At 43.7% G+C, this 16,315-nt stretch overlaps 1 protein-coding gene across 3 annotated transcripts in view; it reads right to left on the bottom strand.

The window, feature by feature from the left end:
- LOC142563710 (uncharacterized) overlaps positions 1-16,315 on the bottom strand; it is an 80,301-nt gene that overhangs the window by 48,156 nt on the left and 15,830 nt on the right. Inside the window, exons 1-2 of one of the 3 annotated variants that reach the window (XM_075674307.1) lie at positions 10,067-10,175; positions 8,123-8,418 (exon numbers count right to left, since the gene is read on the bottom strand). The exons of 1 other annotated variant lie outside the window; for it this stretch is intronic. In XM_075674307.1, the coding sequence (XP_075530422.1) occupies positions 8,123-8,320 (198 nt within the window). In that variant the 5' untranslated portion in view covers positions 8,321-8,418; positions 10,067-10,175. Of the gene's footprint in view, positions 1-8,122; positions 8,419-10,066; positions 10,176-16,315 lie in introns of those variants that run through there. One more of the 3 variants, XM_075674306.1, reaches the window with a different exon arrangement.

Raw genomic sequence — 16,315 nt, 5'->3', positions numbered from 1 at the left:
TATGCCTTTAGTCTCAGCCTACCCTCGTTTGAATGAACGAGAAATAAAATTCAATTCAATTCAACAATCTCTTGCTTCACCCGTCGCATCAGATATCCGACTTGCTTGTCTTCGGCCACATGGCCAAAGCTGAGCCTTCTCTTTAGTATACATGGTAACTGTCGTTCGGGGCTTATGATCTTGCCTGTATTGGCAACTCCGCTCTCTGTTTTCTGCCCGTGTTGGAGTATGTGGCGCTCAGCGGTTGTTGAAGTTCATCCCACAAAGACAAAGCCATTTCATGCTTATGAAACCACATCCTCGCAGACTCTTGGAGAACGAAATACGCGCTGCGCAGCTTGTGGTTTTTGTTCTACCCATTGCATTCGGCGACCCACTCGAAGTGGTCTGGCCAATCTTCCACGTCTTCAGTAGCATCTCCGAAGAATACCTTCGGCGCCTGCGAATGGTTGATGATTAATTGCGCCGGCACAATAGCCGCTGAAAAAGGCGGTGGGCTCAGGTTCATCATCCGGATACTCTCGGGCAAATGACCGCGCTCGGGTTAGAGCCCTCGCAGACGGCGGCCGGTACGTACGTGCACGGGTGTAATCTCTCCTGGATTGCTCTGAGGAGACGTGTCAGGGGAACGCTGTGCCTCCGTCAATGGAAGCGTGTACCCAGAACCTCCACCAGCATTATGTCGCGAAGATAACTAAGGCGGGCTTGCCGAAACAGAACAGCCTTCTTTTAACAATGGCCGACACTAAAAAAACCCGGTGCATACCTGCGCCGTTCGTCGTCTTCGCTCTGGCGTTAAGTACCTTTAGTGTTCGTCAATATATAATAATTAAAATGAAAATATAAGTGTTAAAAATAATATGTTCTATATATTATATTAGAATAATTGTTATATATAAGTATATAATAAATAATTGGACCAAATAAAAACAGGAAAGGTCCGAAAATGAATCCTTGTGGAATGCCTGCTTGGTCTTATTGAACTCATTGAAACATGTTTCCAACTATTACCTTCGGTTTGGTTAGTAGGACAGCGTTGCAAAAGCGCTAATACGAACCTAAATATTACCAGGGAATATTTTTTTATATATATATAGGCTTCAATATTGCTGTGAAAGGTATTATTCAAATAATTTATTACATCCTCTGCCCATAGCCTATTATCAATAAATTGTTTCGTGCTTACGCCAAATTTCTTGTTCACTTACAGGACATTAGCACAAGTTCTTTTCATGTAAACTGGGGATAAGGCATGCATAGAAACCATTCCTTCGCTTCAATACATGCGGTATTTATCATACAATATAATTTACAATACAACATTCTTTGTAGCTCATGGTAAAGATACAGTACTATATTACAGTACCACTATCCTGAAAAAAGTTTACCGTCTGTTTAGCCTCGCTATCGTTAGCCTATCACAATGCTTTGAAGCGCTAGCTGGTGCATACGTTAAGGATATTTAAAAAAGTAACATCCCCTAAAAATTATCTAATGATTATTAACCTAACGATGCAACTTAAGCCGAGGTCATATTCCGGGGGCTCTGTACAATATGCATAAGTGATTGAAGAAAAGTAGTATTTACAAGTGTAGTTATGCAAGAATAGTCCTTAGGGGAAAATGCGAGATAGATGGGACGATGGACACAGTGAAGGTGGCCGGCTTGTGGAAGATGCACCATTGAACTAAACTTTTTGTAAAATTGATCCTAAGGGTCGTCATTGGGCTACAAGCACACTCTTTTTCATGCGTCAAAATATTTCTAATTGAAAAATTACCATAATATAGTTGCACTGTCGACATGTTCGCTGTAGCTTTCAACAAAGAACAGGTTATAGGAACATGGTATAGTAGCAGCACCTATGAATAAAATGTAGTAAACTAAACAATTCCTGGGCAGCTACCGATTTACCATGGCTCTGTTGAAAGGCTGTAGATGTTGTACCGACACGTACTTAGATTAAACGCTCGAAAAATTGTAGTAAAAGACATCTGCTCTTTTAGCAGCCATGCAAACAAGCAATAGAGCAATGTTTCTGCATGTGGAGCTGCAATTACGCTAACAATTCAGATAAATAATTAAGGGAAAATCAGAGATCCACCCGTTTCGTAGCAATTGCTACAAAGGAAACCCTTTGTAGCAAATTGCCTTTGTAGCAATTGCTACGAAACGGGTGGATGTGTGATTTTTCTTTTAATATTTACTTCTCTCCACCTTGCCGGTTTCCGCAGAACTACTACGTCAAACTCATGCATTAGCTTCTTGTTGTCGACAAATTCGAATTCGCCCTGCGATCTGCTAGCCGCCTGCTTAGCTCAGATGGTAGAGCGGCTGCCCCGGGAAGGCGGTGGTCCCCGGTTCGAGTCCCGGACCAGGACGAATTTTTCTTCAACTATGAGGCTTTTCTTTCGAGGAACCCGTATGGGTTTCCTTTGTAGCAATTGCTACGAAACGTGTGGATGTCTGATTTTCCCTTTATTACTTACTTCTGTCAACTTTGCGGGTTTCTGCAGAACTACTACGTCAAATTCAGAGAAATGTTCCCTACAGCAGCGAATCTAAACATACATTTCTGCTTTATAGCTCATTGCTTTCGTCAGTAGCAAAGCATACCTTTCGGTTCTTAGGAAATGTCGTCGGCTCAGGACGCTTATACGAAGTCTAGGCATGGGAGACAGTTTAACATTTAAACTAACTCAAAGACGAAGGTCTGGGCTGAAAGGACATAAGGAATATGCATGTATAGCTCAGCTCAAGGGGGGGAGGGCTGATACGGAAGCGAAATGACACCGAGTTTTTCAGCAGCTAACGTTCTCAGTGGCGTAGAAAACTGAATGTTTTGCGTTACTTTTTGTGATAATAGTATTTGACAAATTTCTGCCAGGGTGACTGGAAATAAGATGGAATGGGAGATGTCTGGCAGCGTTGCTTTCAGGGAACGTGTTACGGCACGTGTTTTCGCAGCTTCACAATTCTGCACTCCTATTCAAAAGTGGAAGATATTATAATTGCAATTTATTTATCATAATCAAATTTGCCTGATCAATGAACCGGAATAATCAAACGTGCTCGCATGGTGGGCTGATCCTGGAAATAAAATATGGCCTTGCAAAGGTATGGATGGTCCTCGTGGTAGGTTACTTGCCATGGTGGTTCAGTAATGAGCCCGAGCTCATCGGTCTGTTCCCACCCGCAGCAGGTGCAGTTAGATGAAGGGAAATGCAAAAAAGGAGATGGTGCGGCACCTCAATTCAGAAGGACAATAAACATTCCCAAGAGGACAAAATTATTCCGAGTGACACACTTAGGCGTCGTTCGTAACCACATCGTAGTTTTGCATCGTAAAGCCAAAGAATGTTAAATATTCATATAAAAGTGATAATTTCTGGTGTAAATGAGCCGAGTAAAGAGGCATGCTTGGGCCGTTCCTAATAAAGATATTGCGTTACAATTGCTTAAGGGCAGAACGGAGACATAGCTTCCTTGCCCCTCTCGTCGGCTGTCAAGTCGGTGTTTCGTACTGTAAACGTAGCTGGAGGTCTGCCACAGAGCTCTGACGCGAAGACGGGAAGCGTGAAAAATAGCTGTGACCTTACCGTGGCAGACTTCAGCGAGGAAGGTCATGCATAGTTGAGCTGTCTTATGACTCACGATTTGTATTCGCATAGTTCAATGCAATAGCAGTGCTTGTGGTGTGTTCTGTGTCTCTTCTTTGCAATTGTACCTACGCGCCACATTTTATTATTAAGCAAACAACAACTAGTCCTACATGAAGTCCTTCTACAACGTGCTACATTTACGGATGCCTCGATTGGGAATTCAATTGATCTTGCCTTTGTGAGGGTATTGAGCCGCCCTTATTCTTAAGTCAATACCCATATTATCAATTCAAACTGCGTCGTGAGATGAAATCTGCCACAGAATCCAGAGTGTAGTGGAAGCCTTTGCTGGCGTAGATATACCCGAATGCAAAACAGTGGGTAATGGTCACTTCTTTCAAGGAATCAAGAAGTCAACTCAATAGAAGCTTCTTTCTTAGTGCTACCGATAGGGTTTGCGAACCGTAATTTTTGATACACAGTGTAAATTACTTTATCACCCAAATCCGGAAGAACTGCTGGTGTCTAATATTGTCAGGGGTTATATGACTAAATGCATCTGAATGCTCCCTTCGTCCTAGGAAAGCAGGTACCCATCGTACCTTTCTGCTGGTTGCTTATATAAGAATCACGCGTTTTTTTTGCATGTAACCGTATCATTGATTGTTTATATGTGCACGGAATCGTTCCAGGTCGCGCACTCTGGTGTACATGAAAGGCACGGCACAGTCGAATGGCAAGAAAGAAGGCAGTACGGAAAGTTGAATTTGAGACGAGCGTGCACACTCCGATCTTTCGAGGCAATACATCAGCGCTGTGGTTACAAGTGTCTGTGGTCGTCGCGAAAAATCTATTCACTCTTTTTTTGGACGGGGGCAGGGGCCATGACACCTTGCGTAATGTAACACGCAATGTTGTCGCAAAAGACGCGCAGCATTTTTGAGTAGGTAAACCAAGCTTGAGGTTGGATAAACGACAGCGAAGTCTCAGTGCACCTGAGAGAAGCAAGAAATCAGTAACAATCCTTTTGAACAGTTTTTATAAGCCTCGGAGAAACACCTACTGAAATTCACCAGAGAATGAAAACGACGTGTAGTTGTAGTCTAGTGTGGCTTCGAGAGCACTCCTTTGAAGAAGGAAGGCTAAAACGTGCGCTGTAGAGAGGGAGCGCTCATTCCGCTGCTCAAAGCAGCCCGTGTTTCTTCCTTGACTACATGAATAATAAATGACTGTATCTCCGCGTCTGTCGCTATGCAAAGTTAATATACTAAAGTGTGTTTGTATGTTTTGCAAAACTGATGCCTAAGGTCGTCATGGAGCTACAAGCACCGTCTGTTACTGGCGTCAAAATATTTCGAATTGAAGAATTAAAATAGTATAGTTGCACTGTCGGCACTTTCGCTATAGCTTTCGAGAAACAACAGCTTATCGGAACATCGTGTAGTAGGAGCAGCTCAGAATAAAGTAAGATGAACTGAGGGATTCGAGGGGCGCTACCGATTTTACATGGTTCTACTGAAAGGCTGTAATTTATGTACCAACACGTACTTAGATTAAGCGCTCGAAAAATTTGAGTAAAATACATCTCATTTGGCCCGCATCCAAGCATGTAATAGAGCAACGTGTCTCCATGTGGCACAGCAATTATACCGAAAATTCAGTGAAGTGGTCCCTGCAGGAGCGAATCCAAATAATAAATTGTATGCTGTTCGGTTTTAAAGGCCATTGGTTTCGTCAGTGCCACAGCATAATTTTATTTCTATAAAAAATGTCATCGGCTCAGGACACTGACACGAGGTCCAGGTATTGGAGACCGTATAGCATTTAAAGTAACTCGAAGACTAACCTCTGAGCTGAAAGACCATAAGGAATATGAATGTATGGCTTAGCTCAAGCGGATACGGAAGACAAATGACACCGAATTATTCAGCTGCTAACGTTGTCATTGACGTACAACATTGAATGCTTTGCCTTAGTTTTTGTGATAATAATAGTAGACAAATTTCTGCCAGGTAGACTGCAAATAAGATGAAATGCGAAATGTCTGGCAGTGTTGCTTTCTGGAAACATGTTACAGCACGTGTTTGCGCAGCTTCACAATTCTGTACTTCTGTACAAAGGAACCCGTATGGGTTTCCTTTGTAGCAATTGCTACGAAACGGGTGGATGTCTGATTTTCCCTTTATTACTTACTTCTCTCAACTTTGCGGGTTTCCGCAGAACTACTACGTCAAATTCAGGGAAATGTTCCCTACAGCAGCGAATCTAAACATACATTTCTGCTTTATAGCTCATTGCTTTCGTCAGTAGCAAAGCATACCTTTCGCTTCTTAGGAAATGTCGTCGGCTCAGGACGCTTATACGAAGTCTAGGCATGGCAGACAGTTTAACATTTAAACTAACTCAAAGACGACGTTCTGGGCTGAAAGGACATAAGAAATATGCATGTATAGCTCAGCTCAAGGGGGGGGAGGGCTGATACGGAAGCGATATGACACCGAGTTTTTCAGCAGCTAACGTTCTCAGTGGCGTAGAAAATTGAAAGTCTTGCGTTACTTTTTGTGATAATAGTATTTGACAAATTTCTGCCTTGGTGACTGGAAATAAGATGGAATGGGAGATGTCTGGCAGCGTTGCTTTCAGGGAACGTGTTACGGCACGTGTTTTCGCAGCTTCACAATTCTGCACTCCTATTCAAAAGTGGAAGATGTTATATCTGCAATTTATTTATCATAACCAAATTGAGCTGATCACAGGACCGGAATAATCAAATGTGCTCACATGGTGTGCTGATCCTGCCACCAATATATGTCCCATCAAAGGTTTGGGAGACCCCCATAATAGGTTATTTACCATGGCGTTTCAGTAATGAGCTCGAGGTTATCGGTCTGATCCCACACGCAGCAGGGGCAGTTAGATTAAGGGAAATGAAAAAGAAGGAGATATTGCGGTACATCAATTCAGACGGACGGTAAAGATTCTCAAGAGGTCAAAATTCTTCCCGAGTCACACACTTCGGCGTCATCCGTAACCACATCGTAGTGTTGCATCGTAAAGCCCAAAAATTTTAAATATTGATATAAAAGGGTCAGTTTCTGTTGTAAAGTAAGCCAAGTGAATGCGTGGGCCGATCCCGGTAAAGCAATCGCGCTGCAATCGGTTAACAATGGGCAGAAAGATTGCTTTCTTGGACCCCGCCCGGGCGTCTGTGTCAGCAGGCGATTGGTGCTCTGTGACACCACGTACCCGAGCACACGAGCGTTGGACCTCCCGCGTTTAACCGGGCGTGGCTTAGCCATGTCCGGGGAAAAGGGGATCCTGGCAGTTGAGCCGATTCTGAGTGTCAGCACCTCTAAAACCCCTCGGCAGAGGCAACACATCCATCTTGCCTCGGCTTCAACTAGACGGCACCCCCGGACTGACGCACCTGGGGAAAATCAGTAGTTGCCTTTCTGGTCTCTCTCTCTCTCTCTCTCGAACCTTCGTCTTTCTCTCACTTTCCATCTTGCCTGTCTCTATCTCATTTCTTTATTTATTCCGAGTTTCCTGGCAGCAAGGGTTAACATTGTGTGAGTAAGCGACCTAGGCTACGTCATATTTGGCTATAGTGGCAACGTACAGCTGGCGTTAGCACACCTTGCAGAGTACCCTTGCAAGACCCCATGTGGGTGGTTGGCGTTGCTGCCGAGAGCTGCACGTCTACACCATTGCGGGTTCCTTCCCTCCACTACCCGATCGCCCTCCGAGAAGAGGGCGCACCGAGGAAGTGTTTAAATTTTTTGGTCGGAACACCGAGAACTTTCCATGTTGCCAAGTAGTCCACTAAGAGAAACCAGGAAAATCAAGGAGAATGATCTCCCCTTTCCTCGTCTCTAAATGTCGAACCGAAACAATTGGCCCCGGCTATAAAGCAACTAGACTGGCAAGTGGCGACCTCCTCCTTGAACTTTATGACACAAAGCAGTACGATAAATTACGCAGCCTAGTCTCTTTTGGGGATATACCTGTTTCAGTGACCCCACATTGCAATATGAACACCATCCGCGTTGTGATGTCTGCTGCTGATTTGATGGAACTTAGCAAGACTGAGCATCTAGAATAATGTAAAAAACAAAACGTTATGAACGCTAAACCAATAAAAAGGAGTTTTGACGAATAAGAAATTGTCACTGAAAACATAATTCTCACATTCGCTTCCAATGTGCTGCCAGAAAACAGAGAAACTGGTTACATTAAAATCCGAGTAAGGCCTTATATGGCCAACCCTCTCCGCTGCTACAAATGCCAAAGATACGACCACAGTTCTCATAATTGCCGTGGCTGTCTGACCTGTGCAGAATGCATTGCACACGAACACTCAGCTGAATTTTGCGAAAATGCTCTACACTGAAATAACTGTGATGGGGAGCACGCCGCATACTCGCGGTCCTGCCACTTCTGTAAACGAGAGCAGTAAATCATGACAATCAAAGTAAAAGAGAATCTATCGTTCAAGGAAGCACGCAGGTGGGTTTCATACCTGCCCAAAAACAGTTTTGCCGATGTGCCACGTCGGGGGATGGCGACAAAACGGCTGCCGAAGGCTGTCTGGCCCAGACGCATTGAGTCGGCAGTCAAGCCATCTGCGTCCCCGCTGGCTGCAGGTGGCACTGCTCCGCTTCCCCGCACAGAAGGTGTCATCGGCCTCCGGGCATGTGGCCTCAAAGGTCTCACCCATCGTCCCGAGGCCTTCATATCAAACACAGCGCTAGGAGTTGTGGACCAGGAATACTTCCTTGTGGAACACCAGATAAAATCGGCCTAAGATCCGATGAACTGCAAGTTATATTTATGAAGTGGTGCCTACAACCTAAATATGCGCGGAGGAGGGCTAGGAGTTTGAGACAAAATCTATTCTTTTCTAGTGCTTTTAGGAACAAGTTAGAGATACATAGCAGTTAGACTGTCGAAGGCTTTTGTAATATCTACACAGATTCTCAGGGCCAAATGTTGTTTCTCAGAAGCATTCCAACACGAACTTTTTATGTTTTAGTAGAACAAGTTCTGTTGAGTGCTTTTTAATGAGGGTAATGTGTGCAGTGTGTGTTATTTCATTCTTATTGCAAAAGCTAGGCAATCTTGACAAAGTTACTTTTTTCAAGCCTTTTCAAATATCGATAGTAGTTACACTGGCCTATCGTTAGCGTTATTATATTTTCTCCTTTTTTCTGTAACAAGATTAGCTTAAGGCGACAGACGGGATGCGTGATGATGACCCCCTTTGGTTTTATCTATGATTGCAATTTATCGCGGCGTGTACAATTTATGATGACGTTTGAACGCGTAAGGCGATTGGACAATCGGTGGCGCGGCGGCAAAGAGAAAAGCTTTCTGGTGGCTCAGTGACTTTAATGATGCCCGGACGGCAACACCACCTGGTACACAATCTGGTGAATCTGGAGAATCTGGAGCGTTCTCCAACCGTGCAACTTTCTTCTCACAAAATGACAGAGTAGTGCAATCTCGCGCGAATTCCAACGAGCTAGCGTGATGTTGATTGAGTTACGTACGTACACCCATGAGGAAAAGTATACGGACCAGAGGTTTGCCGAAAAACAGAATTTCTACATAATTAACACGCCAAAAAGGAAACTCAGAAGTGCATTTGAAAATTGGTAATGCCAAGTTTGGGCTACAGTCTTTAGTTTGAAGTTTAGTTTACAGACAGAAGAGAAAATAAGCTTGAGCGTGCAATTCCTGGTTCCCATACTTTTGCTCACGGCTTTACATCAAGTTTTGGTGACTCCCGGCATGAAACACTTGCGTGAAAAAAAAAGCCGATAAATTCCATTGCCTCCATATATGCCTTGCACTCTGTTCTGTGGTATGCTTGACAGTTTTCTTTTGTAATGAAGGGACTTGGAAATAATAACAAAAACACATTTCGAAGAAAAATAAAATCGTATGGGTATATAGGTGTTGCACTTCAACTGTTTTAAAATAGTTTTTCGTGGAAAATAATCTTGCTCCTTTGCGATCTTTGGACCACGCTGCTGTTATAGTAACCGGTGGAGGCTGTGACATAAATGAAAATTTTGGCTTCGCTATTTTCTGCATTTCGCGAGGGTGTAAAGTATACGGCACCGATACGCGAAAATCACCCTTTTTGACGGGACTACCAACACAAGCCGCCTGTGTGCCAGCGCCTTTGGTTGCCACAACGAGTAGGTGCCAAAAGGATGTAATGGCCGTTCATTATTTCATTGTTGCATGACCACTGTCTGAATCTTCGTGCTTTGATGCCTAATATGGTAGCCATTTGGATAATGTATGTAGAATAGACCGTGTATTAAAGCAAGTGGTTTGCGTTGAGTGCATGCGTGTCAACATTTAAAACGTGTTCGCAGACTAGTGAAGCGCAGGCAAAACGAAATAGATGAAACATTTTACAACCTGCAGAACCATATAAAATTCCTTGACTCACATGACGGCAATCCGAGTGCAATACGCGAATGTTACAAATATCCGAGTGTTCGCTTGACGTGGTACATGACGCAGTTTACGCCAAAGGTCCAGTGAGCGAACTTTGGCATTCTTTTCACAACACGTGTTGGCACTAGGCAATGAAAAGATAAATAAAATGTACTTCGAAGATTGAGAACAATGATATAAATCCTTAGATTTTTAGCTTTCATTTGTTGACAACGCTTACCAACCGAAATAATCAATGTACAATATCACAGTATATGAATTACGGGAACCACACGTGTCCTCGAAATTGGTGGCTTGAAGCTTCTCTTCTGTATAGTTGCTTTGATAGGGCTATCAGTTACATTGATTATGTTACAATGTAGCGTTTACGTCGCATGATAACGTTATTTACACGCTTTCTTGATATGATGCATGTTGAGACAGTGATTGCGGTAATGCATGACATGACATTGCATGGGGGTGACTTCCTTATTCCTAGAACCATGTACATGGTACACACTCCCACACATTCAAAATTGTCCGCAGTCATAACAGCTTCAATCATAGTCTTAATACCGACACGTTATGGGTCTTGCTTTGCTGGTTATTTACTTATAACGATTTAAGTACGTAGAAATACGAAGTCTAACACTTACAATTGGGTGCCTTGATGCACCTTGCATAGACATGAGCAATTGCACCTCCAAATCTAAGCGTTGGGGCATTTCTTTTGGGGAAGCACAAAACCCCAATTGTGACGTGTAAGCCCGTTGTAAAACGCAAATGCTTCACAGCCCGAATGCTGCACGCTATCCTCGAGGCTTTTCTTCGTGTTTGCTTAAACCCCGCCGCAGCTCAGCAGATGTTTGTGCCACATCGCACTACAACTACTCGGCGAGGCACCGACGCCTAACTGAAAAGGTTAACGAAGCCAGAAGCTGCGTTTGAGACTTCGTATGCGATAGTCTTTTCAGTAAAAGACCAACCAAGCGTTCATTTAAGTACCTCGTGGATAGTCTCGGGTTACACACGAAAATAAAGCGCTTACAAAGACATAAATCACATACCACCATCTTTACTCCACCGGTAGAGGCGCCGAGGACACAAGCCGGTCAAAATGTTGTTTGTATTTTGCTTTCAATAAAGCGCTTCTACACAAAGTAAACTAGTGCATTGGAGAAGCCGATTTGGTGAATTTGGGTCTCGGCTGTAATCTAGCTCGGGCCTCCGGGAGGCCACTACCACTCGACAGCTATGGTGGACTAATGGTGTGCATAGTGCGTGCGTCATCGCACACGTTACGACGTAGCCATTTGGCTAAGTAACCAAGTGGACTTGTGCGTCCATCGAGTGGCTCCTGTCAGCGCAGCCAATGGGGAGGAGGTGTTGTCATCAGTGTCTTGTACGACCTCCATAGTAATACAGAAGGCCGTAAGTGGTATTAAACGTTAAATAATAAGAGCTGTGCGTATTTAGTGGGAATTAAGACGAGGTAAATGATGGACACGTTAATCTAAGGTGACCTAAGGGGGAGTATGGTGAACGGAAAATAACTAAGGTGGGTTAAGGGGAAATAGAGTAGATAAAGTGAATTAGGGCAAAATAAATTTGGTGCAAATCAGCGCAACGTGAATTCAGGTGGATTAAAGTAGAGTTTGGAATTTAGAGCAAGACGAATTCATGTGAATTACACTGGATTAAGGGGAACTGAGCTGGATTTTCAATCACGTAAGGAAACCTATGTGATTTTTATATTCCTGTATATTTACCTATCTATCTTTTAGTTTTCTGATAGCACTAGCAGTTGAACCCAATACTTCGCGCCTATTAGGTGGATACTCAACCTATAGGTCGCGGCGGCAGGCGAAAGCCCAAATGCTGCTCCGATGCTCTTATTTCCACAAGGGGTGGAATACCATTTGAGTAATATGGGGAGGGGGGCGAAGTGTGGTTTCAGCAAAGTGGACAACACAGATCGCCTTTAGCCGAAACATTCATTTATAACATAATCCTAAATTAAAATAAAAGTGCAGAGGACCTTTGAGGCAAAGTTTTCGTGCCGTCAAATAACCCGAGAATAAAAAACATGAAAATACTTGCATCAGTCAAAATAGAAGCGGTTCTACGCTCTGCACACTGCACAGAGAATGAACAGGCCATTCTAAGGCTGTTTCTTTTTCGAAGACACACACGTGTTTCTTGCACAAGCTGCTAATGAAGGTACGTGGGTGTCTTCCAGACGCAATCTACAAAAAGCGTAAAATCCCTGTACCTGCACTTTACATTTTAATATCTGTTCCTGACCCATAGAACCACAGCAACGCGGTGCACTAATGTTTTGTTTGCAGCTACGTAGAAAAGGCCAGTTAGTGGAAATCAAATATAAGTATATGTCCTACAGGTCCAAAGTCATTTATTTGAGGCTTAGTGCAACTGAATGGAATGCACTCAGTTCGACACTTCTACGACTTCGTAGTGCGTCAAACAAGGCTGATTTGTCATTCCATAAACTAGGCACGCTTTTTGACTGCTTGAAGGAGGGCGCGTTAAACGGCAAATACCCTGTAAGAGCCGTTGAAGGTTGGATTCAATACAAGACATTCAAGAAACCCTCACACACGGGGACTGCCATATTAAATTTAGCTTCTTTTGTCAATCGAAGAAGATAGGACACGGTTGGTGAGCGTAGCTGCTATGCAATGGTGAGCGATTGGGGTAAGCCTAACGCAGTTAAAGGCGGATCGCGATTGTTCCTTACGCGTACAGAAATACATAGCCGTCTGGCACATTCTGGTACAAAGTCAAATTCCTGCTGATGAAATATTGACACGTGTACTTGTTTATCGAATGATCATGTTTCATCATCTAACAAATGTTTAGTATACTCTCACAGCTATATAGCGGCAAACTACAGATGCATGGAGCGTTGTCACATTCCGTGCTTGCTGCTATGTAACGTCTGCTCAGAGTATCATATAATGACAAAGTAGGAGTGACGTCAGTGGAAGTACAAAGGTTGTATGACATCGACGTCGTGAAGAAAATAATATGATGATGACTGTGCGACGGCTACTGCATGGTGACGGTGGCAACGCGAGCGTGAGATGACGATGTTAGAATAATGGCAATGGAGCGACCACCACGACATCACGACGACTAAGTGACAACGTATGCACGACAGTGAAATTAGGAAAATGCTATAATATCCACTGCCTGACGCTGATGGCATGATTACGACGGCATGTCGAGAGTCGAATCAGCACGACGTCATGACAACCATTTAAAGATAAGAGGATAGCGTCGAATGTATGACGGCAATGGCGTGACGATGACCATGGGAAGAAGGTTGCGTCTCATGACATTCACATTATGAGAGCCGGCTTACCAAATTGCATTGTTGATGATGGCATGAGGAGAGTTGGTTGACGAAGCTGAAGTCAGGGCTATGGAACGACTACGACAGTGGCGTGACAGCGAATGCAGCCCGGCTGCACAATGAAAGTGACGTGGACACGATGGCATGACGAGAATCGGATGATAAAAATGGACGGACCTTGATGCAACGACAGGGACGGCATCACGACCATGAGCACATATGTAGTGGACGCAGCGATTAGACAACTTGGGCCAATGGGTCACCGTAAAAAACGTGACGACGATTAAATGACGACAGTCAGATCACAAAGTTGGAATTACGACGATTGAACTACCACGACGGCATCACGACCACGAAGACATACCTTAGTGCAAGCTCGTACACGACTTCGGCGAGTGGGTCAGAGGAAGAGGAAGAGGACAGACAGACAGACAGACAGACAGACAGACAGACAGACAGACAGACAGACAGACAGACAGACAGACAGACAGACAGACAGACAGACAGACAGACAGACAGATAGACAGACAGACAGACAGACAGACAGACGGACGGACGGACAGACAGACAGACAGACAGACAGACAGACAGACAGACAGACAGACAGACAGACAGACAGACAGACAGACAGACAGACAGACAGACAGACAGACAGACAGATAGATAGATAGATAGATATGCTCAAAACACTTGACGTAGGCTAGGAATGCTAACCGTATAAAAAGCTGGAAATCTGCAAGTGCCGTTTTCGTCAGACTTAACTTGCATTCGAAGGCCTGTGTGCACACCATCCGTTTGGGCTTAGCCAGACGATGTCAAGGCCATGGCGATTGACCGACAACTACACAATTGAGTCTTGCTTATAATGTGTTAAAAAAACTGGCGCACACTTTCTTAATTCCCTAACGGACTTCTGAAAGACTCTCAGGCACTTGCTACACCAAAATGCGAAATGGCTTTGTTCATTGTGCTCACAGAGTGCACCACCAGGGGCAGCGCGCTCTGTGCTTCCGATCTAAGGAGTGGTAGACAAAGATGCACATGTGTAGTCAGCCGCCGTTTATCGTTTCATAATACAAAAATTGTAAGTTTACCGTAAATATGCCTTGATTTGCACTCCATAGTGGAGCAAGGTCCCAAGGAAGAGAAATTGAGGCATCGGTAGCGCAGAACAGGAATCGATAGATTGTGGCGCTGCTTGAGTTTCGGCATGTTCGAATTCGCAAAGTTCCGGATTTGTCGTTGCGTGGTGCACGCTTGTGTGCTGGTCATGTGCCGTCATAGCGCAAGAATATTGGCGCTGAATGTGTTTCACTCGTTTACAAAACTACACTCATCCGAGAAATTGTCCTGTGTTCGGGTTCCAAGTATGCACTTGGGCACGCGATAGGCTGCTCTCAACTAATGTTCGGCAGACTACGCACGCTGGTAACTTGCTCATGAGGTAAGCCCATTTTAATTTTCTTCGTTTTGCACAACGTTACTGATAAAATGATGTATGGTAAGTGAGCGTCGTGAACAGAATTATTGTTTGAAAAGGCCACCTTAGGGCGAAAATGATGCGTGAATGGGGAAAATGATCGCTATCAATTCACATCGATTTTGATGGCAGCGAGATCGGCTCTATCGCGATTGAAATTTTGTGTGACCCTCTTGCTCACTTGCTTTAATAGTGTAGAATAAAAGTGCATTCAATCGCTCACTAGTATTCACGCTTGTACCGGCTTAAGAGCATACTGTAGCCGATACGACAAGAATTTCTGTTAAAATAAGGAACTAAACGTTTCAGATATAAGCGGTGGCTCACTTCGTGTGATCGTTACTTTCTTGCTTGCATGCATGTTTTTATTGTAGTGACGAAAAAAAAAAGATCTTCGCTCTGGCTGCTCTGCTCTGTGTTTCCTTGGTACAACTGCTTCCGGCACAGGAAGACGTTTTACTTCGAATGGTGTCTGAGCAGTCAAGGCATTCGTGTCAGTAAGCAAGCTGCAAATGTCGTATCAGTTGGAAAAAAAATTGGACATACCAGAGAAGTCGGTGCAATAATCACAGACGATTATTTTACGAAGTATTTTACAAATAAATAGGTTGTATTACTAAATAGGAGAGAAGATATGAATTAAACTACATTGTATTGATATCCAGCAGGAACAAGGTAACTTTTCCTTACTAATGGATCGTTTTCTTTTACATAAAGACTAGTTGCTCTTGTCCTGCTGGAGCTGAGAAGAGGTCGGCTGTCTGCATTGGGCTCATCTCTCTCAAATTAAGGCAGTATTCTTGCTCTCAAAGTGAGTGGATTTTTCTATCTCTCAGAATTTTGCAAACTAAATCATGACCATCGGCTTCGCTGTGTAGGCGATCAGTGTTAGTGATATTACAGTGCTGGTGGACAAGCACCCCCTCACTTTGGAACACATATGGAAGAGTGTAGCTGTGGCAGTATGCGAAGGTATTATATAAGCCAAATTAGGTTCTCTGAGTTAATAGGTTAATTGCATGCGATTTCGGTGTAGCACGCAAAAATGATAAACAAGGAGAATTAATTCTAATTTGCGCTTAAGGTGGTGTAAGCAAATGACAAGCTGTTACACATGAAATTGGACATTAGTAGATGTGTGCTGCAATGCTACAGTCCAGTGTAGCCTTAGAGTTAGGCGATACCACTATAATTTTTCTGCAAAGCATGCACGAAAGTTCGGCATTGTAGGAGGCTAGCATAAACAGGTCTATTTGCTGTGAAGTTCAAATGAAGTGTTCCTATTAGGGTCACTATGTCAATAGATATAGATGGGAAAATTATTTGTCTTGGACAAAAGCAGAAATACATGGGTCATACTTGTATGCATAGAGATTACATCGCTATTGTTTAACCAAGTGGTTCGC

The sequence above is a fragment of the Dermacentor variabilis genome, chromosome 11 (genome assembly GCF_050947875.1).
Source record: "Dermacentor variabilis isolate Ectoservices chromosome 11, ASM5094787v1, whole genome shotgun sequence".
In the NCBI taxonomy this organism is placed as follows: Eukaryota; Metazoa; Arthropoda; class Arachnida; order Ixodida; family Ixodidae; genus Dermacentor; species Dermacentor variabilis.
Note: the sequence above shows the minus strand (reverse complement) of the source record. Positions and strands in the feature narration are given on the sequence as shown.